At 49.0% G+C, this 24,416-nt stretch overlaps 1 protein-coding gene and 1 pseudogene across 1 annotated transcript; both read right to left on the reverse strand.

Moving 5' to 3' along the window:
- Positions 1-404: 404 nt before the first annotated feature.
- On the reverse strand, positions 405-1,155 carry LOC123161694 (probable histone H2AXb). Its single transcript, XM_044579505.1, has 2 exons — positions 845-1,155; positions 405-766 (listed from the first exon to the last, which is right to left on the reverse strand). Exons 1-2 carry the CDS (start codon positions 1,040-1,042, stop codon positions 545-547), a joined length of 420 nt encoding a protein of 139 aa, XP_044435440.1. The 5' UTR covers positions 1,043-1,155; the 3' UTR covers positions 405-544.
- A 1,133-nt stretch (positions 1,156-2,288) lies between these two features.
- LOC123155776 (histone H2AX-like) lies at positions 2,289-23,224 on the reverse strand (annotated as a pseudogene).
- Positions 23,225-24,416: the final 1,192 nt, after the last annotated feature.

Below are 24,416 nucleotides of genomic sequence, written 5' to 3' on the forward strand. Positions count from 1 at the left end.
GCTCATTTGGGTCTGTAATAAAAAAAAGTAGTGGAGAGAACTTCAGCTCTCGGTCTGAATAGTTTGCGTTTTGCGTTTTAGAGCTGATTGTGGATGTTGCTCGTGAGTGGATCAACTCGAACCGTGTTTAGTTTTCTGCTTAAAATGGGGTCGGGGAAACCCCTTTCTTTCAAACATACTCCCTCAATTCTAAAGTTAATATAAAGTTAGGTCATCTATTTTGGAACAGAAAGTACAGAAATGGAGTTTCAGTTGTACGATTAACTTTGATGCTCAATTGCAGATAAAAATGCAAGATATATTCCTCACCTGACTACAGAGTTTTCTATCAAAGTGCAATTTTCCTCATCAGTTCAGGGGCGTTTCAGAGCAACAACAAGGCGAATTCTGAACTTCATATTGGATTCAGACGAACGGTAGCAACATATCCGTTTCATTCATATTAGTATTGACAAGGGCGTCACAGGCAGTAACAACAAGAACAAGATTGCGAGATGCATTCCAAGTTACCAACCCAAACATTCATAACGACACTTAATCTAATCTAGAACTCCTGGGAAGCGGAGCCGATGTCGCCCTTGCCCTTGCCGGCCTTCTTGGGGAGCAGCGTGGTGTGGATGCTGGGCAGAACCCCGCCGGCGGCGATGGTGACCGAGCCCAGCAGACGGCTCAGCTCCTCGTCGTTGCGCACCGCCAGCTGGATGTGGCGCGGCACGATCCGGTTCTTCTTATTGTCGCGCGCCGCGTTCCCGGCGAGCTCCAGGGTCTGAATCAAAGGAAACAAGAAACGGTGAGATCCAGGAACAGATAAACGGGGACAAGAGGAGCCGGTGAGGATTCGTACCTCGGCAGCGAGGTACTCGAGGACGGCGGCGAGGTAGACGGGGGCGCCGGCGCCGACGCGCTGCGCGTACTTGCCGACCTTGAGGTACCGGGCGACGCGGCCGACGGGGAACTGCAGGCCGGCCTTGGACGACCGTGACACGGACTTGGCGCTGGCGGCGGGCTTCGCCTTGCCCCTCCCACTGCCGGCAATAGCCATCTTCTGGTTCGGGGCGGAGGGTGGACGCGCAGGTGCGGTTGTCGGCGGAGAGATGGCCGGGATCTGTGAGCAGGTGGAGGGCGCTGGGTGTGCTTGGGATGCTAAAGCAGAGGGGGCGGCGGCAGATTATAAAGAGAAGGGGAGCCGCGCGTGATTGGCTAGGAGCGGGAGGCCGCGGATCGGTGACGTGGACTGGGGAGCCGAACTTTTTTTCCTTTCTTTTTCCGCGGATCGGTGACGTGGAGGGCGGGGGGCGAGAACTTTCGTTTGGGTTCGGCGCGGGCTGGCGATTTGGGACGACGGAAGTTTCCAGAGGAGTGGTTAATGGAGGGAAATCGTCCGTCCGATGGTAGCCGTCCGTCGGACAGGTCTGCAGCCGTCCGTTTCACATGCATCCGGATCTGGCGACATGGGTTTGGGCAACTTCGCCTGATTTTCCCCTCGAGAGAAAAAACTACACTTCACCTGATTTGGTTCCAAGTTATTTATTTATTCTCAAACATGGTTATCTAGAAGCTCTAGATGAGTCGAGTTGCATTGAGCGAGGAGAAGCTCTCTTGCAACCGCAGCTGTGAAATTCTGTTCGTGCGTCTGGAGTCCCTCTTTGCTTCCTAGCACTAGGGCCTCTGACGCCGAGAACGAACGCGTAGCCAAGGCGACTCTTGTTATTGCTGATTCGTCAATTTCTTGTTGTTTGCATAACCACAGTGCGTCACAACAGTGTAGAGTAATGATGTGGAGTAGATGCACCGCTAGAGCGACTGGTGCGACGAGCTAATCGTTTCCTGGTGGCTCCCAAGTCTAATTAACATATTTGTGGTAGTGTGCGCGTGTGTCCTAGTATATACTATTTTTTTTTCTTCCTATAAAACGTGACTTTAGCAAACCAGAACCAGAGCAATTGTCTTGAGTACTATACACCATGATCAACTAACTCCAAGATAAAATATCGCGCACCGGGTGGATAACTTTCTTTATCTGCTTCTGGCTATGTGATCACCATGAACCACAGTTGATGGGAACCATATATATGCAGGAATGCTTGATGGGGAGATCGAAAAAATAAATGCGATAGCAACTCATCGATGAGGTGGATGGTGGCGAGTAATTGGGTTGTTGTACTTTTTTTAGGTGTGCCCGAGTTTGTACATCCACTTTTCCAACCAAGTGAGCTCCTTGTACTTTGTTAGATACTAATACTAGTGCAGGTAAAAGTCATAGCACATGGTTAGAAAAAATATCGCACACGCAACTGCGAAATTTCGCCTCGTAACGGTGTGTTATACGGATCGCACACACTACAGATAACCGTGCGTGGTAGGGTGCTGGGATGCTTGTCGGTGGATGTCATCCTTGGCCTTGCCAGCCTTCTTGGGGAGGAGCACGGTGTGGATTCCGGGCATCAGCCCGTCGTCGACGATGGTGAACGCGCACAACAATCGACTCAACTCCTCGCCGTTGCACACCGTTGGCTGGATGTGCCGCGGCACGATCTGGTTCTTCTTGTTGTCCCGCGTCGTGTTGCTGGCAGGCTACAGGGTCTAAATCAAAGAGAAAGAAATGAAACGGTGAGATCGAGGACCGCGAGGAACCGTGCGCGCGGGGAACAGAGAACGAGGAGAGGAGGAGCCGGGGAATTTGTACCTCAGTGGCGAGGTAGACGTGGGCGCTGGTACTGACGTGTTGTGCGTAATTGCCGACCCTGGGGTACCTGGTGACGTTGCTGACGGGGAATTGGAGGTCGGCCATGGACGGACTAGACACGGACTTCATGCTAGTGGCAGGCTTCGACTTGCACCTCCTGCTACCGGCAATGGCAATCTTCGGGTCGTGGTCGAGGGTGGACGCGCTGGTGCTATGGTTGCCAGAGAGATTGTTGGAGGTTGGTGAGATCGTGGAGAGAAAGGGGTGTTTGTGGTACTGGAAAGGCCGGTGTTGTGGCTTGTTATAAAGAGAAGGGACGACTGAGCTTGATTGGCTCGAAAATTTTGTTTTTGTTTGGCGCGAGAATTTGGGATCACGGAGATTTGTTGAAAAAGTAGTTGAAGGAGGGAGTTGTCCATCTCATCCCAGCCGTTCATTGGACCAGTCTCCTACCGTCCGATTCAGAGCCAATGCATCCAGCTGGCATGGTTTTGGGCTGTTCTAGAACAATATCCAAAGGAGAAATTTGGATCGGCACCTGCTACCCTTTTGTGCAACCATTTGTTCGCTTGATTTGGTTCTGAGTTGTTTTTAGACTTAAACATGGCTTTGTGTAATCTCTAGATCGGTTTGACTTTCATTGACTCAGAAGCGGTTCACTGGCGTGAGGTCTGCTACGACGAGGCGGAGCAGTTTTTCGTGCGTGTGGAATCCCTTTTTGTTTTCTTGCACTAGGGCCTCTGGTGCCAAGGCCGACCACGTAGCCAACACAACTCTGTGGTTACTTCTGATTCTAGATTCTCTTGTTCACTCCATCAGTGATGTACATTATGACAGGCTGACAGTGTGGAACAATGATGCAGAGCAGATGCACCGCAGGATCAGTGAATCCTACAAGCTAATCATTTCCTAATGCCTCCCAGATCTAATTATTTGTGCTACATGTGGCCCAATGTATATTTTGTAAATTTTTAAGCATAACTTTAACGAAATCGGAGGAATTGTCTTGAGTATTATGTGTAAGATGACAAGCGTTCCCTACTCCCTCGAGGGGAGCCGTGGTCTGTATATATTGATGTGGCCGAAGCCGTGCCTTGGCGTACAAGAAAGATCACAGGAGTTTGAGTAGAACAAATAAAGGAAAGGAGTTGGAGATTACAATAGAACAATATTCTCTAACACCCTCCCTTAGTCTTAACTATCCTAGATTAAGATTACTCTTGAACTCCTCAAATGGTCTTGCTGCTAAGGCCTTTGTAAAGTCGTCTGCTACTTGATCTTTAGAGGGGATAAACCGTATCTCAAGTTTCTTTGCTGCAACCCTTTCTCGCACAAAGTGAAAATCAATTTCTATGTGTTTTGTCCTTGCATGAAACACATGGTTTGTAGACAAGTATGTTGCTCCCAAGTTATCACACCATAAACATGAGATACAATTTTTCTTGATCCCCAATTCCTCAAGAAGTGATTCAACCCAAATGATTTCAGTAGTTGCATTCACCAAGGACTTGTATTCAGCTTTTGTGCTTGATCGTGACATAGTTGCTTGCTTTCTAGTACTCCAAGAAATAAGATTAGACTCGAAGAACACTGCAAAACCTCCAGTTGATCTTCTATCATCACTGCATCCTGTCCAGTCAGCATCAGAGAATGCACTCACAAGAGAAGAATCAGAACGTTTGAAATGAAGTCCTGTTCCCATAGTATGCTTCACATATCTTACAATTCTCTTGACAGCTGACCAATGCGCAGAAGTAGGAGCATGCAGATATTGACAAACCTTATTAACAGCAAATGAGATATCTGGACGTGTGAGAGTTAGATATTGTAATGCTCCCACAGTACTCCTGTACCTTGTGTTCTCTTCCTCTTGAAGTGGCTCACCTTCATATGCTGAGAGTTTTTCTGAGGAAGATAAAGGTGTAGGTACTGGTTTGCAATTATTCATTCTCATGCGAGACAAAAGCTCAATGATATATTTTTCCTATTTTAACACAATACCATATTGAGTTTTTCTGACTCAATCCCGAGGAAGAAATGCAAATCACCTAGGTCTTTCAAGGCAAACTCTGAGCTCAAATCATGCAGAAGTGCATTAGTAGCATTTTGTGAAGAACTTGCAACTATGATATCATCAACATATATAAGCACAAAAATGACTACTCTAGCGTTGTTATAAAACAAAAAAGACGTGTCAGCTTTAGAGGCAATGAAACCAAGATATTTCAACTGTAAGCTTAATCTAGAGTACCATGCTCTGTGTGCCTGTTTTAGACCATGGAGTGCTTTGTCAAGCTTGCAAACATACTGCGGTGACTTCTTATCCTCATATCCAGGTAGTTGTCTCATAAACACTTCCTCTTCCAGAACACCATGCAAAAACGCGTTCTGTACATCTAGTTGTCTTAGACTCCAACCCTAGATACAACAATGGCTAGCACAAGTCTGATAGTTGCAGGTTTCACAACAGGGCTAAAGGTGTCCTCATAATCAATACCATAATGTTGCTTAAAGCCCTTTGCAACTAGACATGCCTTATACCTGTCAATGGAGCCATCTGCCTTCTTTTTAATTCTGTACACCCATTTGCAATCGATGATATTTTTGCCTTTCTGATTTGGTACAAGATGCCAGGTTTTGTTCCTCATAAGTGCAGAATATTCCTCATCCATTGCCTTCTTCCACTTAGGATCATCAAGTGCACTACTCAACGTTGTTGGTTCTCCTGAAATACACAACATTCCATATGGTATAGTCCACATTTCCTTATTTTAGGATTCAGTATACCTTTCTGTAGACGTGTCATAACCCATGAAGAAGCTGTTGTCTGGACCTCAGGAATACTCGCCATAGAAGATCCTGAAGAGTCTGCATGTGCCGACACATGCGAATCTGTCGCCTCCTGCGCAGATGATCCCGCAGCCGCTGGTGTGGCTGCCTCCCCGGTACGCACACGAGGGCCAACCGATCAGGCCAGCACAGCAGATCCACCACCCGATCACGGTTGCAGGCGCACGCGGGGCGAGGGGGATCCGATCCCGCTGCTGGTCCCGCCTATTGCTGATGTGGCAGCGCGGGAGTGGCCCTCCCTTGATTCGCTGCTGCAGTTGATGGAGGCGCGATCCGAGGCGGATCTGCTCGCGCGATCCGAGGTCTGCATGCGCACAGGAGTTCCAGGCGCCGCCGGATCACCTTCGTTGTCCGTGCCAGGTTCGTCTTCTTCCTCAGCATGAGATATTGGATCAACTTGAGCTATATTTTCAGGATTTTGATCATTTTGAGCCCCGTTTTCTCCAGGGACCTGCACATGCAACAGAGAAGAACAAGTACCAGTAGAAATATCAACACTTTGGTTAGTACAATTGTCACCCCCATGATCAAAAGATCGAAGATGTGGAGGAAGAAGAAGAATTTCCGTGCGGAGAAGTGCACCGGCATTGGGATGAAGTGAAGCAAACGGAAACACGGACTCATAAAAAATAACATCTCGAGATATATAGACCCTACCACTAGGAACATCAAGACATTTAACCCCTTTATGCATGGGACTATAGCCTAAAAAGACACACTTTTTGGAGCGGGAAGCAAGTTTGCGTGTGCTGTAGGCTCTAAGGTTGGGCCAACATGCACAACCGAAAACACGAAGATATGTGTAGTTTGGTGTGACACCAAGGAGTCGTGTAATGGGTGTTTCAAATTTGATAACTTTGCTTGGAAGCAAATTGATAAGATATGTGGTAGTAAAGAATGCTTCATCCCAAAATTTGAGTGGCATGGATGCATTTGCGAGCAATGCTAGCCCCATATCAACTATGTGACGATGCTTTCTTTCAGCAGATCCGTTTTGTTGGTGAGCATGAGGGCAAGAAACATGATGTGATATGCCAAGTTTTTGGAAGAAATAGTTCAATTTTTCATACTCAACACTCCAGTCACTTTGCATAGCAATGATCTTGGAGTTCAGTTTGCGTTCAACAAGATATTGGAAATTGATAAAGACTTGCAAGACATCAGACTGTTTCTTTAACAAATAAATCCAAGTAAATTTACTATAGTCATCAATAAAGCTTACATAATAATAAAATCTCCCAACTGAAGTAGGGGTTGACCCCCATACATCTGAAAATATAAGTTGTAGAGGAGCAGTAGACACACTAGTAGAGACGAGATAAGGTAATTGATGACTTTTTGCTTGTTGACACGGATCACAAACTGACTCAACACTATTCTCATAAGAGAGTTTATTTTTGCTAAGAACATATTTAACTATGACTGAAGATGGATGACCTAAACGACTATGCCACCTTGATGATGATGGCTTGGTGAGAATGTTGGCTTGTTTATTTGACCATGAAGAAGATGATGATGATATTGAGTGGATAGAGGCCTCCCACGCAACATCCTCTAAGAATGATTCTCCTTGTTCTCAAGTCCTTAACCAAGAAAAAATAAGGATAGAATTCTATAAGAACATTGTTATCAAGGGTGAATCGATGAACGGAAACAAGATTTTTTTTATGTTTGAGGAACATGCAAGACATCTTTCAAGTGCTAGTTTTTCATGGGGTTTTTAACAATTGAACTACCAATATGAGTGATATTCATACCAGAACCGCTTGTCGTGCTAATTTGGTCGCCTCCGTTGTACTTCTCCCGTGTTGTCAACTTCTCAAGTTCACCTGTGATGTGATTTGTTACTGCACTGTCGGTGTACCAGTTTGTATCCACGCCAAAGGAGACAACATGCGCCTCCTTATCTTCCTGATCATTCTCTTCATAGCGCCACCAGCCAACACGTGCACCTCCTGGATGATGCATGTAGCATATCTGACATTCAGGGTAGTCGGGCTGCTGTTCACGCACCTGCTGTTGCTGTTGTTGTCGAGGGCGTTGTCGGTGTCAAAACCGGCGGATCTCGGGTAGGGGGTCCCGAACTGTGCGTCTAGGCGGATGATAACAGGAGACAAGGGACACGATGTTTTTACCCAGGTTCGGGCCCTCTCGATGGAGGTAAAACCCTACTCCTACTTGATTGATATTGATGATATGGGTAGTACAAGAGTAGACCTACCACAAGATCAAGGAGGCTAAACCCTAGAAGCTAGCCTATGGTATGATTGTTGTTCGTCCTATGGACTAAAACCCTCCGGTTTATATAGACACCGGAGAGGGCTAGGGTTACACAGAGTCAGTTACAATGGTAGGAGATCTACATATCCGTATCACCAAGCTTGCCTTCCACGCCAAGGAAAGTCCCATCCGGACACGGGATGAAGTCTTCAATCTTGTATCTTCATAGTCTTGGAGTCCGGCCGATGATGATAGTCCGGCTATCCGAACACCCCCTAGTCCAGGACTCCCTTAGTAGCCCCTGAACCAGGCTTCAATGACGATGAGTCCGACGCGTATACTGTCTTCAGCATTACAAGGCGGGTTCTCCTCCAAATTCTATGTGCTTGTCGAATAGTGTCCGGCTTCCTTATAAATGTTGCGCTCCTTGGCTTCCACATCCAATAATGGCCCTCTTCCACGTGTCGCATGAATGCAAAAAGTCAGGGTATTTTTACGCTTTACCCCCTAGCTGCGCGAATAAGCTGCCTATAAGAGAGGCGAGGATCTAGATCCGAATCACACCATCCTCCTTCCGTGAGTATTCATCGAAGCGCCTCTGATAAAAATCCACTCCATCATGGACATTCGACGTGGCTCCTCCTCTCACGCTCCCAGCCCTCAGCCAGGAGATTGGGGGAGATGTTCAGTCCCGCATAGCGAGCTGGTGATGCCCCAAGCAGAGGGATATCTTACCCCAGCCTTTATGGTTCCGGTTCGAGCCGGACTGGCCACCTACAAGGGCGGAAAGCAGGCGGAGAGCATCCCTAATCCCTCCAAAGGAGAGCGGGTATGCTTCGTCCCTTATCTAATAAGGGGACTTGGATTCCCCGTACATCCGTTTCTCCGGGGGCTCCTGGAGTTCTATGGGCTCCAGCTTCACCACCTTACGCCTGCCTCCATCCTGCACATCGCGGGCTTCGTGGCCCTTTGCGAGCTGTTCTTGGGCATCGAGGCCCATTTTGCGCTGTGGAAGAGATTGTTTTGCCTCGTACCCCGTTCTCACGAGGGGTCGATATATCAAGTGGGCGGAGCCGAAATATGGCGCATCGCTGGGACCGGATATCTATCCGGAACCCCGAAGAAGGCGTCCGAAGACTGGCCTTCGGAATGGTTTTATATGGAAGACGCCCCGTTGCTGGACCCAGTTCGGATCGGCCTCCCGGAGTTCAGCAACGCTCCTCTGAAGAAACGCCTGAGTTGGTGCCCGCGGAGCCCTCAACGGGAGAATGATAGGGACGTCCAATATCTGATGGGCCGGATAAGGTTACTGGCTCATTCCGGATTGACCATGATTGGAGTCATGTCCACGTGCATCATGCGAGGGGTGCAGCCACTCCAATATAGGGGCCACCCCATGTGGGATTTCAACGGGGAGGATGACGCCACCCGTCATGGCTGCAAGGGGCCGGGATCGGTTGCCGATCTGGTGAAGATCCTGTCCGGCTTGTACAAGGGGGAGAAGGAGGACTTCCTCCGCGCGAGTCCATTTAATGGATTCTCCATGAATAACCCTCGGAGCTGGGTAAGTGGACGTTTATCTATCTGATCCATATTCCCGAAGTTAAGTGTCTTACTTTGCGACTTCGGCGCAGGAACTGCGTCGGGACGTAGAGGGCATACACAGCCTGACTCCGCAGCCCGAGGATCCGGAACGATCCCTTGATCCGGCCTCCAAAGAGGATCTGGACATAAAGGTGGAGCTGATCGATGGGGTGTTCCACCAACTTAGCATGGACAATGCTTTGGTCTCCATTACGGCCGACTACCCCGGTTTATCTCCGGCTTCCCAGGTAACTGTGACCGGAGTCCTGACATCATTACTCATCCATGCTTATTTCTGATCACCGTATACCAATGGTGCTCCGCAGGAGGTGCCTTTAAGGCGGGAAGCCGATCCTGCGGCGGCTGACCAACAAGGGGCAGCTCGGCCCAGCAGGAGGAAAAGAAGTGCGGCGCGAATCGAGACGTCGCCGCAGCGGTATGGTGCACCCCATGTTTCCGGAAGAGTTTCCTGAAAGTCATACTAACGCTCATGATTTTTCCAGGAGAAAGAGCGCTCGCCGGACTATGTCCGGAGAGGTTGCCAATCGAGCCTCCGCCAGCCAGGCTCCCACACCGGGTCCGGAGGGGGAGGCGAACGCGAGGCGCGCGTCGGGTGCTCCTCCAACGGAGGACGCCGACAGGTTGTCCGCCACCAGATATGAGGTGGAGAGTGCCATGAATCACAGGCGCCGCCGGACAATTCTTCGTGATGCATGCTTCTCCCCCGAGGCGTTAAATGCCTTTAATTCGGGTGATGCGCACCTCCGTGCTGCTCAAGATGGTCTAGCCAGAGCCACGGAGCAGTATGTGAAAGACATACGGGTGAGGCATTTTGACAGTTATATATGCCAGTAGCCCCCGAGACTTAAAATAGTTAGAATAACTGATTTAAGGATCATTTGTTATGCAGGACCTCACGGAGAAGAATATCCACCTGTCCCAGGAGCTTCAAGGGTGCAAGGCCCAACTTGAGGCCGCACTAGCCACCGCAGGGGGAGCCACAGAGACCTCCTCTGGTAATACATACTTCGAAAGATAGGTAGTTTGTGAAGTGCGGCATGTGTATAAGTCTGACAATAATATTGCAGATGGCGCCGGACTTGATCCGGACAAGCAACAGCTACTACGCCAGCTGAAGGCCGGCGAGAAGGTGCTTATGAGGGTGCAGCAAGAGAGGAACAAACTCCAAGATGCCAACACTCAGCTGGGCGAGGAACTAAAAGATGTTCGGGTCCAGCTGTCTGACTCCGTGAAGGAGAATCGGCGGCTTCGTCGCGACATTTATAGTAAGTGCTTGAGCAAACTTTTTTGAAAAGAAGAGTTCGACGAGGAAGTTGATTGACAGGAAATATGTCTGTAGGCATGCTCACAGGTCGTCCTGTGGAGGAGATGCCCGGTTCAACGGGTCACCTACTTCTCGAGCTGCTGCAACTGCACGAACGAGTTCGGCAGGTGATGAGCGGGGTCTCCCAGGCCTTGTGGCCTTCCGTGTCCCTGCCCGAAGGTCTTGGAGAGCTTGCGGAGAAGCTTCAGGGAGCACAGCAGCGCTTCCGTTTATGGAAGATATCGGCCTGCCGTCAAGGCGCCAGGGAGGCCTGGGCCATGGTGAAGACACAGTATGCGAAGGCTGACCCAAACCACATGGCCGAGGTCGGACCTGTGGGGCCTGACGGGAAGGAGATCCCTGTGAGCTTAGTGTACGACCAAGTAGAGTTGGCCGCAAAGTATTCACAATGGGACCGTAAACTAGACAGTTTATTAGATGGTATTGAAGAGGAATACCGTCAGTCAGCTTGACTGTGTAATTGAAAATGACATTGAAAATGCCTTCTAGCTGGATTGTAGATCGTTTGTCTTTGCGGACCTTTTCGCTTCGACCTCGGGACCCGACAGCCCCGAGTGTGTCCGAATACCCTCATGGTTATGTAAGAAACCGGGGCATGCATGGAGACCAGGCGTAGGGGTCATTAGTGCTTTATCAGACAAGTGCCCAACTAGTTATGTTATATTACATGGTTAGTAAGAAACATCTTCCAGGGAGAATAGTTCCGTTAGGGGTTCCTTTCCCTGGGAGGCATGCCCTAAAGTGCATGTCCGGGCTGCGAAAAAAGCAGGAAAGCATCTGGGGGCAGATAAATAAATAGGTAAGAAATCATCTTTCAATTCATCGACCGAATATTCCCTTAAGAACGCTAGCTTTCGGCTTCACCCAGTCTGAGGTACACATCCGGCTGACCCGGCAGTAACAATCGCAGAGGTGCTCCCTTTACCTCCTAGCCGAACAATCGGGAACGTAGGGGTAAGCACAGGAGCCAGGCAACCCAGCTTGGCCAAAACTTAAGTCATATCGATGCATATAATGGTGAATAAAAGGCACATGCGGAAGTGTGACACATGTGTTGGGTATAAGGCCCGTATAAATAAGCTTCTGTTAAAGAAGCCCCCAGGTATAATGAGTGCGGATAGCACGTCAAGTGTGTGCAAACAATGCGCAGACGAGCCACCGAAGGCCCGTGATAGAGGAAGAACAAGAAAGGAAAAAGAGAGGGGGAAAATAAAAGACAGTTAAATTATAAAATATAGACGGGGGAGGGAGACGAACTCAGAGTCCGGCGGGAATGGAGACGGGCTGCGTTCCATGGATTTGGCTCGAGTCGGTTATCCGATGCATTTCGCAGACGGTACGCTCCGCCGGTCAGGACCTGGTCGATGATGAAGGGACCTTCCCATTTGGGCTTGAGCTTGTCCTTTTTCTTGTCCGGCAGGCGTAGAACTAGTTCGCCAACATTGTAAGTTTTGGCCCGTACTTCTCTGCTTTGATATCTTCGAGCTTGCTGTTGGTAAAATGCGGAACGAGCTTTTGCCACGTCATGCTCCTCTTCTAAGGCGTCCAAACTGTCCTGCCGATCCAGCTCGGCTTCTCTTTCTTCGTACATGCGCACGCGAGGTGAGTCATGAATTATGTCGCAGGGCAAAACTGCCTCTGCACCGTATACCATAAAAATGGTGTGAATCCGGTAGTGCGGTTTGGCGTGGTCCGCAACCCCCAGAGTACGGAGTCGAGCTCCTCTACCTAGTGCGTGTTAGATTCCTTAAGGGACTGCACTAGTCTGGGTTTGATGCCGCTCATGATTAGACCATTTGCTCGTTCGACTTGACCGTTAGTTTGAGGGTGATAGACTGAAGCGTAGTCGAGCTTGATGCCCATATTTTTGCACCAGAGTTTAACCTCGTCGGTCGTGAAGTTCGTGCCGTTATCAGTGATGATGCTATGGGGGATGCCATAACGGTGTACTACCCTAGATATGAAGTCTATCACGGGTCCGGATTCGGCCGTTTTAACTGGCTTGGCCTCTATCCATTTGGTGAATTTATCCACCATGACCAATAGGTATTTTTGCTTGTGGGTTCCCCTTTAAGGGGTCCAACCATGTCAAGCCCCCAGACCGCAAATGGCCAGGTGATGGGTATAGTTTTGAGGGCGGGGAGTAGCATGTGGTTTTGATTAGCAAAGAGCTGGCAACCAACGCATCGTTGGACTAAGTCCTGAGCATCTGCCCGGGCCGTCGGCCAATAAAATCCTGTACGAAAGGCCTTGCCTACAAGGGCCCGGGCTGCGGCGTGGTGCCCGCCGAGTCCGGCGTGAATTTCAGCCAGAAGATTTCGCCCTTCCTCTTCAGAGATGCACCTTTGAAGGACTTCGGTTGTGCTTTTCTTATAAAGCTCTCCCTCATGGACCTTGTAGGCTTTAGATCGCCGTACTATGCAGCGGGCCTCGTTTTGGTCTTCGGGGAGTTCCTGCCTAATTAAGTAGGCTAGGAATGGTTCCGTCCATGGGGCAATGACTGCCATTATTTCGTGGGCTGAAGGTGTTATTTCATTGGCAGAGCCGTCGACTGTGTCAGAGTGTTCGGTGTTGGGCGGTGCGGTTGGTCCCGGGTTGTTGTTTCCGGACTCCCCTTCCCATAATACGGATGGCTTGAAAAGCCGCTCCAGGAAGATGTTGGCAGGGATGGCGTCGCGCTTTGCGCCGATGCGTGCCAACACGTCGACCGCCTGGTTATTATCCCGGGTCACATGGTGGAATTCGAGTCCTTCGAACCGAGCTGACATTTTTAAGACGGCGTTACGGTAGGCTGCCATTTTCGGATCCTTGGCGTCAAAATCTCCATTTATTTGGGATATTGCAAGGTTTGAATCCCCGCGGACCTCTAGGCGTTGAATGCCCATGGAGATTGCCATCCGGAGACCGTGCAGAAGGGCCTCGTATTCGGCTACATTGTTGGAGTCCGTGTACATTATCTGGAGTACGTATTGGACTATGTCTCCGGTTGGGGACGTCAGGACGACGCCAGCCCCCAGGCCGGCCAACATTTTGGAGTCGTCGAAGTGCATGATCCAATTGGAGTATGCGCCGTACTCTTTAGGGAGTTCGGTTTCGGTCCATTTAGCGATGAAGTCGGCCAAAACTTGCGACTTTATAGATCACCGTGGTTTGTAGGTTATGTCGAATGGTAGGAGCTCAATGGCCCATTTTGCAATTCTGCCCGTCGCGTCGCGGTTGTTTATAATGTCGTTAAGAGGTACTTCGGAGACTACTGTTATCGAACACTCTTGAAAGTAGTGTTGCAGCTTCCAGGATGCCATGAACACCGCGTACGCTATCTTTTGATAATGTGGATACCGGGACTTGCATGGAGTTAGGACAGTGGATACGTAGTACACTGGTTTTTGAAGAGGGAATTTGTGTCCTTCTGTTTCTCGTTCGACGACGAGCACCGCACTTATAACTTGATGTGTTGCCGCGATATATAATAACATTGGTTCGCCCAAGTTGGGCGCGGCCAGGACCGGATTTGTTGCCAATATGGCCTTTATTTCTTCGAGTCCGGCCGTGGCGGCATCCGTCCATTCGAAGTGTCCGGTGCGCCGGAGGAGGCGATAAAGGGGTAATGCCTTTTCTCCCAAGCGGGAGATGAAGCGGCTTAGAGCCACCACGCATCCAGTCAATTTTTGTATTTGCTTGAGGTCTTTTGGGATATCCAATTGTGACAGAGCTCGGATCTTGGCTGGGTTTGCTTCAATTCCTCTACCGGATACAATGAAGCCCAAGAGCTTTTCGGCTGGTACGCCGAAAACGCATTTTTCCGGGTTGAGCTTAATGTCATATGCTCGGAGGTTGTCAAATGTGAGCCTCAAATCGTCTACTAGAGTTTCGACATGTTTGGACTTGACGACCACACCGTCTACGTATGCCTCCACTGTTTTGCCGATCTGGGTTGCCAGACATGTCTGAATCATGCGCTGATATGTTGCGCTGGCGTTTTTGAGCCCAAAGGGCATTTTGTTGAAGCAGAATGGTCCGTATGGAGTGATGAATGCCGTTGCGGCTTGGTCTGTCTCTGCCATCTTGATTTGATGGTAGCCGGAGTATGCGTCGAGGAAGCACAATGATTCGTGCCCTGCGGTAGCGTCGATAATTTGATCGATGCGGGGAAGGGGGAAATGATCCTTTGGACAAGCCTTGTTAAGGTCCTTGAAATCGACGCACAAGCGCTAGGATTTGTCCTTCTTTGGTACCATTACCAGGTTTGCTAGCCAGTCCGGATGTTTTATGTCTCTGATGAATCCGGCTTCTAATAGTTTGGCTAGCTCCTCTCCCATTGCCTGTCTTATGGGTTCGGAAAATCGCCGAAGAGCCTGTTTGACTGGCTTAAATCCTTTTAAGATGTTTAGGCTGTGCTCTGCCAACCTGCGTGGGATTCCTGGCATGTCTGAAGGGTGCCAGGCAAAGATGTCCCAATTTTCCCGAAGGAATTCTCGTAGTGCAGCGTCTACATCAGGGTTTAATTGTGCCCCAATGGAGGCCGTCTTTGTGGGGTCCGTTGGATGGACTTAGAATTTGACTATTTCATCCGCTGGCTTAAAAGAGGTGGACTTGGATCTCTTATCGAGTATCACATCGTCCCTGTTCACCGTGGAGCGCAGCGCAGTGAGTTCCTCTGCCGCTAGGGCTTCGGATAGTGCCTCTAGGGATAGTGCGGCTGTCTTATTTTCGGCGCGGAGTGATATGTCCGGATCACTGACAAGAGTGATGATTCCATTGGGCCCGGGCATTTTAAGCTTCATGTACTCGTAATGGGGTATAGCTTGAAAAATTGTGAATGCCTCTCGCCCTAATAAACCGTGATATCCCCTGGTGAACGGGGCCACTTGGAACGTGACCTCCTCGGACCTGTAATTGTCCGGCGAGCCGAACACCACATTCAGTGTAATTTTTCCTGTGCAGCGTGCTTCCCGACTAGGGATTATTCCTCTAAATGTTGTGCTGCTTCGCTCAATGCGGCTCCAGTCTATTTCCATTTTTCGAAGGGTTTCCTCGTAGTTGAGGTTTAATCCGCTGCCGCCATCCATGAGTACCTTAGTAAGGCGAAAGCCGTCCACTATTGGACTGAGGACCAGTGCGGCTGGTGCTCCGGCTGTTCGGAATTTAGGTTCGTCGCTGGTGTTGAAGGTAATAGCCATGTCGCTCCATGGATTTATTGTTGCTACTTGGTAGACTTCGGCGAGGCTGCGGAGTGTTCGTTTCCGCATATTATTTGATGCGAAAGTCTTGAAGACTGTTAATACCGTACTGGTACTGCTAGGCTGGTTCTCTGGGGCTAGAAGCTCTTCGCCACTTTTGGCCACCTGCCGTAGTATCCAACATGCTCGAAGGCTATGTGTTGGAGTGGCGCCCTCTGCACTATGGATTTTACAGGGTCTGCTGAGCCATCCCTCCAGTACGGTTCCATGCCCTTTAGGGTTTTTTTGCTTTTTGGTTTTTATCCTAGGTGCCTGAGCATGGTGCATCCTTTTATTTCGGACTAGGGTTGTGTTCGGAGCCAGATTGTCCCAAAACTTGGTTTCGGTTTTCCAGGCACTCTCCATCGCACAGTACTTTCGTACTATGGACGCCAGGTCGGCGAAGCGTGTAATTTCACGACGACTTATGGCGTTCATGATTCCCTTGTCCGTGCAATTGTTGCAGAAAAATGAGATTGCGCTTTCCTCACGGCAGTCCTTTATCCTGTCCATAACCAGGAGGAATCTGGCCCAGTAATGATGTACTATTTCAGCGGGCTCTTGCCGGATTCGAGATAGATCGCTTGTGTTTGGGTGGGCGGGTGGAATTAAATTCGAAACCCCGCCCAATCAGAGGCTCAAGGGCCGAAAAGTTTCCGAATTTGGAAGCTTGGATTGCTGGACGTTATCCAACAAATCTGGTCCGCTGCCTGACTTTAGGTTCAGTGCTTGATTGACGTCCGCCCCTCCGCGGGTATCCGGCATGGAGGGATCATGAATTCGGACATAACTGGTCTTTAATATAGAAGAAGAGTCGCCGCACTATTCCTCTACCACAGCAACGTGGTGGGTAGCCTGGGGAGAGTTGATCTCTCTCAGATCGGTTTTAAGCCCAATCTGATCGTGGTCTGTAGCGACTCCCAGGGCGGCGATGCGATCCAAGAGCTCGTTTACGGAGGAGAGCTCCATCAGATCTAGCTGCTCGGCAAATTCCGAGTTGACGTGAAGATCGCTTTTGATGACCCGAGAGGTCATTGTCGGAGCGGCGGCCGAACAGGCGGTCATAAGAAAACCACCTAGCCGGATAGTTTGGCCGGTGGCCAAAGCTCCTTTGGCAATGGTACCGTATTTAAAGACGGGACGAGGCATCCTTCCTGATTGCGATGACACAGAGGAACTCTCAATGAAAGCACCAATGTCGGTGTCAAAACCGGCGGATCTCGGGTAGGGGGTCCCGAACTGTGCATCTAGGCGGATGATAACAGGAGACAAGGGACACGATGTTTTTACCCAGGTTCGGGCCCTCTCGATGGAGGTAAAACACTACTCCTGCTTGATTGATATTGATGATATGGGTAGTACAAGAGTAGACCTACCACGAGATCAAGGAGGCTAAACCCTAGAAGCTAGCCTATGGTATGATTGTTGTTCGTCCTATGGACTAAAACCCTCCGGTTTATATAAACACCGGAGAGGGCTAGGGGGTTACACAGAGTCGGTTACAATGGTAGGAGATCTACATATCCGTATTGCCAAGCTTGCCTTCCACGCCAAGGAAAGTCTCATCCGGACACGGGACGAAGTCTTCAATCTTGCATCTTCATAGTCTTGGAGTCCGGCCAATAATGATAGTTCGGCTATCCGGACACCCCCTAGTCCAGGACTCCCTCAGGCGTCCTCTGAATCCGTCGCTTCTGTTTGCAGGAGAGGGCTGGTGGTCACCGCAATCACCATGGCCGCGCCCCCTTCCTCCTCGCCCACGGGGTCTGCCGCGGGACTGGCCACGACCTCTGTAGACTGCGTTGGCCAATGAATCACCCAGTATCTCCATCCTCTGATCAAAGGCAGAGATCTGAGCAAAGAGGTCGTCGGTGGTGATTGTGTTCTTGACAGCGCCGATCGCTGCCACATGGAGTCGTAGTCGCGGTCGAGCCTTGCCAGGATGTAGTCTACCATCTCCGGGTCAGAGACGGGACGCCCAGCAGTAGCAAGTTTGTCCCCAAGGCTCTTCATCTTCACCATATACGCCGAGCTAGACATGGTGCCCTTCTTGGTGTTGGTGATTGTGATCCTCAGATTTGTGATCCGCGATTGTGATTGCGAGGCGAAGAGATTTGTCACCGTCGTCCAGAGCTCATAGGCGGCGTCCTTCCCGACGACTTGTGCAAGGATTTTTGGAGACATAGAGTTGAGTAGATATGATAGGACCTGCTGATCTTTGGCGATCCAGGGCCCATACAGAGGATTCGGCTCTAGGGCCGTGGTTTTGTCCGCCTTCGTGATCTCCACCATCCTCGGCGGAGCAGCGTCGGAGTTATCCAGGAGCCCAGTAACCTGCGCACCTCGCAGGGCTGGGAGAACTTGAGTCTTCCAGAGGATGAAGTTTCCTCTTGCAAGCTTCTCTGACGGCGGCGAACCAAGGTTGAGGGCGACGCTGGCTGAGGAAGCCATGGAGACGACGGTATGTAGTTTAGGATTTTGATTTGTGGCTAGATGTATGAGAAGTGGTGGCTCTGATTACTATGTAAGATGATAAGCGTTCCCTACTCCCTCGAGGGGAGCCGCGGTCTGGTATATATTGATGTGGCCGAAGCCGTGCCTTGGCGTACAAGAAAGATTACAGGAGTTTGAGTAGAACAAGTAAAGGAAAGGAGTTGGAGATTACAACGGAACAATATTCTCTAACATTATGCACCATGACTAGCATACTTGGAGATAAAATATGTGGGCACAACGGATGAGTATCCTATCTGTCTCTGCTTTTGTTTATGTGATCACCGTCAACCACAGTTGATGGAAACTATATATATGCACGAATACTTGAAGGGGAGGTAGCAACAAATAAATGTCGTAACAACTCCTCATCGACGAAGTGGATGGCCACGAGTAATTGGTTTCTCATACTTTTTATTTAGGTTTGCTTGAGTTTGTACAATCATTTTTTCAACCAAGTGAGCTTCTTGTACTTGGTTGATACTAACACCAATGCAATTAAGGTCATCACATCATTTTTTTTCAATCACCGAGGATGGCAAGGAAGCACGAGCGGGGGGAGGGGAACGAGACAGGGAGATGCATACATCGTCGACGAGGTACTCGAGGACGACAACGAGGTAGATGGGGGCATCAGCGCCGACGCGCTGTGCGTACTTGCCAACCTTGAAGTACCTGGTGACACGGTCGACGGGGATCTGGAGGTCGCCTTGGATGAACTGGACACGACCTTTGCGCTGTCAACGGGCTTCGCCTTGCTCCACCCGCTGCCGGCATTGACGATCTTCTAGTTCGTGGTGGAGGGTGGACGCATTGGGGTTGTGGTCGCTAGAGAGGTCGCCTAGATGTGTGAGAAGGTGGAGGGCGAAGGGTGTATGAGATAGGGTAGTGGCGGTAGGGGGTGGGGCATTTTATAAAGAGACGAAGAGGCGACACGTGATTGATTGGGAGGGCGAGGTCGCGGATCGGTGACGTGGATAGCAGAGGTCAATTTTTGGTTTGAGTTTGGCGCGGTTTGGAGATTTGTGGTGGTAAAAGTAAAAAAGGTGGTTAAATGAGGGAAATCGTCCATCCAATTGTAGCCGTTCATGGGAGTAGAATCCTATCGTTCTTTTCAGAGACGATGCATCGAGCGACGTGGGTTTGTGTTGTTCTAGTACAATCTGCAAAGAGGATATTTGGGTCAGCATCCCTAACCTTTTATGCCACCATCTAATTGTTGATGATATGATTTGGCTAGTTAGTATATGGTGAGCCAAATTAATTCAATTATTTATCAAGCTAATCGGTTGATGCATTGTTCAAATATTGCAACAAGAATTTTCATAGACCGCCAAGGTACAAGTTCTAAGAAGAATATGCTTAGTGTTGATGGCCATTATCAAGTTTTATTTGCGACGTTGCGGGAATATTTTATTATTTTCTTTGACGGCTCAAGGTATTTGTACGAGTATGCTTAGAAGTTGGGCTACTATATTATCTGGTGTGATAGCAACGTGACCGGAATATTTAATTGATCAGGCAAGGTGTGTATATGGCCAGGAGGGGTCGCCATGCAGGTTAGCCTAATGTAAAATGTCAAATACTACATACATGGTAGCCAAATTAGAATGACCTGATTAGATTTTAATCGGTTTGATTTTGGAATTCAACTCATGTACGCCAAGTTCTGCCTTGGATACGTCAAAGTCCAGCGTGCCATAGAGCATCTCTAGCAGACCCCGTATAAATGGTTAAACCCGTAAATTTTTTGCGTTTTACAGTTTTGGGCAAAAAAATGTCCAGAACAGAAACCGTAAAAGTGGTCCAACCCGTAAATTTTTTAAGGGCCACCACAAATGCACACCCGAAACCCTTATCTTTGGAGGTTGGAAGGCCGAATCTAGAGGGCCCCGTATACCGGTCAAACCTCATCGGAGCAAACACACCACCGCGGAGTTTGCCGGAATCCGCCCTAAACTCACCGAAATTCATCACCGCTAACCGGAAAAGGCCGCTAGGCGTCGCAATTGATCGCCGCCGGTTCGAATTGGACGAGCTCGACATAGCCGTGTCCTCCCATGACCTCAGCCTGGCCGCTGGAATCCTCCCGGTGCGGCAGGCAAAGGGGCACGACTTGGCTGGCAATAGAGCAAGGCGCGGACGATGGAGGCGGCGGGGCGTGGCCGGCAAGGCTGGACGCGGACGACGGAGGCGACGGGGCGTGGCCAACGGGCGACACGGCATGGCCTGCGGGCGATGGGGTGTGGCCGACGGGGTTGGACGCGACTGGCGTGGCCGGCGCGACCGGCTGGGGGAAGGGGCGGCAGTGGCCGGACTGGAGGAAGGAGCTCTTTATTCCAGTTTTACAGTTTGTTTTACAGTATCTGTTTGGCCGCAGCTAAAATGAACCCTTAAAATGCACTTTTTCCAACCCATATCCCAGTTTTGCAGTTTGCGAATTTAAGGGATCTGCTAGAGATGCTCTTATATATAAGGCCATGGCCGATTGGAAACGCCCCCAACAATCGATCTATCAATACAAACTCTATTTTCACGTACGTCTATTTTCCGTCGTTACTTCCCGCCGAGCCCTAGCTGCCCTAGGGTTTGGTGATCTTAGCCGTTTTGCGCTGAAAAGCGGCCGGTTCTCCTCCACGAAAGTGAGGGATCTTTGTTGCTTTGCTCGGAAAGCAATCGTTCGTCGTCACGAAAGCATGACAATTATCTTGGTGTTGCACGGCGATTTCTCATGCCAACACAATTGGCGACTCCGCTAGGGACAAGAAGAAGAAGATGTACACGATGAGTACCGAGTCCAAGAATGGGAGCAACATCGACCCGGAGAACGTCATCGCCGTCACACTCGACGATCTGTCGGAAGATGATCGGCACGAACTTGACGAGGAGCTTGAGAAAGAAAAGGTTGAGAGGCCGAAGCTGAAGTTAGCTGGATACGTGAAGACGAGGAACGGTGTCGTCAAAAAGGTAGTTCCAAGCCCTTCCGATGCATCCAACACTCAGGTAAAAAACTCAACTGAAGAAATTGCTCATCTAATTGATATGTCAGTAGCTAGTAAATATGGTTCTGATATGGGAAATAGGGCGCGTACAATTACTCAAGCAGTAGCTAATAGATTTGAAAAATTTAAGGAGCAGTTTAATAAAGATCTTGAAAAATGTCTGCCTGGTCATGTACGTTCATTAGTGATGCAAGTCAATGATGAGTATTATGGAAAAAGACCGATGCCACCAGACAGTAGCAGATTTAACAATTTACCAAGTAATATACATACGCCTAGTGCATCAGCTAATGCTGTGCAGCCTCACGTTCCTTTAAAAATAATCTGGATGGCCGGAACTATGTTGGTAGTTCGGCTAATAATTTTGTTACCAGTACTACTGCTCCTATTGTTTCGACTCCGGTTCCAGAAAATCACAATAGCAATAACCAAAGTTTTGTGTTTAATTCTAATATGCAGCCTAGTTATCGGACAGTGGCATATAGTACGCCACCACTGCCAGCTGTCGATACCGGGGTTCCGTATGGGCCGGTACCCGATTAATATTTTAGTGGGTCTTCGTTGCAAACTTCGCATGCTCCAATTTTTTTGCCGGAATTTCCGCCACGTGCTTGTGTTTCATCTGCTCCACAAGCCAGTTCTAAATAGCCCAATGATTTTAAAGATCAACTTGCTAGTATACTTAGAGAATTTGGTTTAGAACTAAGGGTAGAGCACGCGCATATCAAAAACCATACCCTGATTACTTTGGCTCGACGCTATATCCTCGTGGTTTTAGAATTTCAGATTTTGTTAAATTTACGGGGGAAGATGGTAGATCTACTTTTGAGCATGTAGAACAATTTTTAGCACAATGCAACGAGGTCGGCACGTCGGATGTTTTTAGATTAAAATTGTTTCCATTATCATTATCCGGTACTGCATTTACTTGGTTTACATCGCTTGCTCCTAATTTCTATTACAACATGGCCACAATTGGAGCAAAAAATTTATGAGTATTTTTATAGTGGTGAAACAGAACTTCGATTTTCAGACTTAACTATGGTTAGGCAGAAATATAATGAACATGTTCATGATTATATTAGGAGGTTTAGGGATGTCAAAAACCGATGTTTCAGCCTGACCATAGCCGAAAAGGATTAAGCCGATCTTGCCTTTTCGGGTCTGCTCGCTCATATTAAGGATAAACTAGAAGGGCAAATTTTTTTAGATATTAATCAAGTTTTACACAAGGCTTTGGCGCAGGAAAAGCGGGCTAAGGAAATTAAACAATATAGCCGGTTTAAAGATAATAAAAATAAAGAGAAAGATAACCATGCGGTTAATGCCTTAGATTATGATAGTGATTCGACTAGTGAAGATGATGTTAATATATGTGTAGCCGATTGGGTTCAAGCGCCAAAGTCAAAACCTTTTGGATGTTCTGCTTTGAAACCTACACCCGCTAGAAGAGACGAAATTAAATATACTTTTGATGTAAGCAAGTGTGATAGAATTTTTGATATGTTACTGCAAAATAAATTAATTAGAGTGAGGGAGGGTCATGTAATTCCACCTCTAGAAGAATTGGGTAGAAGAGCTTATTGTAAGTGGAACAGAGTTACAAAAAAAGGGTGAAAAGAGGAGTCGAGGAGATGCGTACCTCTACGGCGAGGTACTCGAGGATGGCGCCGCCGGCGCCGACGCGCAACGCGTACTTGCTGACCTTGAGGAACCTGGCGACACGGCCGACGAGGAACTGCAGGCCAGCCTTGGACGACCGGGACACGGACTTGGCGCTGGCGGCGGGCTTCGCCTTGCCCCTCCCGCTGCCGGCAATGGCCATCTTCTAGTTCGTGGTGGAGCGCAGACGCGCTGGTGTTGTGGTGGCCGGAGCAGAGAGACTGCCGGAGGTTGGTGAGATTGTGGAGAGCGCGGATTGTTTGAGATGGTAGAGCGGCCGGGGGCACGTTATAAAGAGAAGGGGAGCCGCGCGTGATTGGCTGGGAGGGTGAGGCCGTGGATCGCTGACGTGGATGGGGAGGCGAAGTTTTTTTTTTTTTTGCTTTCCCCGCGGATCCGTGACGTGGAGGGCGGGGCGAGAACTTTTGTTTGGGTGTGGTGCGGGCTGGCGATTTGGGATGACGGAAGTTTCCGGAGGAGTGGTTAATGGAGGGAAATCGCCCATCCGACGCTAGCCGTTCGTCGGACAGGTCTCCTGCCGTCCGTTTCACTTTCAGAGCCGATGCATTCAGATCCGTCGACATGGGCTTTGGCATGCTTTTTTTATGCAACCATCTACTTCACCTGATTTTTCCCTCATAAGAAAAAAGTTCTACTTCACCTGATTCGGTTCCAAGTTGCTTATTTGTTTTCAAACTTGGTTATCTCAGCTCCCTAGATCAGTCGAGTTGCATTGAGCGAGGGGCGGATCTCTTGCTACGGCAAGATCAGGATTTTCTTCGTGGGTATGGAGTTTTTCTTCGTTTTCTCGCACTAGGGCCTCTGAAGCCAAGACCGACCATGTAGCCAAGGCGCCTCTTGTTACTTCTAAGTCTGCATTCTCTTGTAGTTTGCATTGGCAAAGTGCGTCACAACAGTGTAGAGTAATGATGTGGGGTAGATGCACCACTGGAGCGACTGCTCCTACAAGCTAATCGTTTCCTAATGCCTTCCAAATCTAATTAACATATATGTGGTAGTGTGCGTGGATGGCCTAATATTTTTTTTATTTCCTTAAAATGTGGCTTTAGCAAAACAAAATTAGAGCAATTGTCTTGAGTACTATCCACCATGACCAGCTAACTTGGAGATAAAACATGTTGGCACACCGGGTGGATATATTTCTTTACCAGCTCCTGGCTATGTGATCACTATGAACCACGGGCGATGGGAACCATATATATGCATGAATGGTTGATGGGGAGACCGGAAAAATAATTGTGTTAGCAACTCATCTATGAGGTGGATGGCGACGAGTAATTGTGTTGTTGTACCTTTTTTTTTTAAGTGTGCCCGAGCTTGTACGTCCACTTTTC

This window comes from Triticum aestivum, chromosome 7B (genome assembly GCF_018294505.1).
Source record: "Triticum aestivum cultivar Chinese Spring chromosome 7B, IWGSC CS RefSeq v2.1, whole genome shotgun sequence".
Taxonomy (NCBI): Eukaryota; Viridiplantae; Streptophyta; class Magnoliopsida; order Poales; family Poaceae; genus Triticum; species Triticum aestivum.

What these genes read in the sequence shown, in the direction of transcription:
- LOC123161694 (XM_044579505.1), bottom strand. Translation starts at nt 1,042, where the DNA reads ATGGCTATTGCCGGCAGTGGGAGGGGCAAGGCGAAGCCCGCCGCCAGC. An exon ending in TCGAGTACCTCGCTGCCGAG is followed by an intron (nt 767 to 844) that starts GTACGAATCCTC and finishes CCTTTGATTCAG; the next exon opens with ACCCTGGAGCTCGCCGGGAA.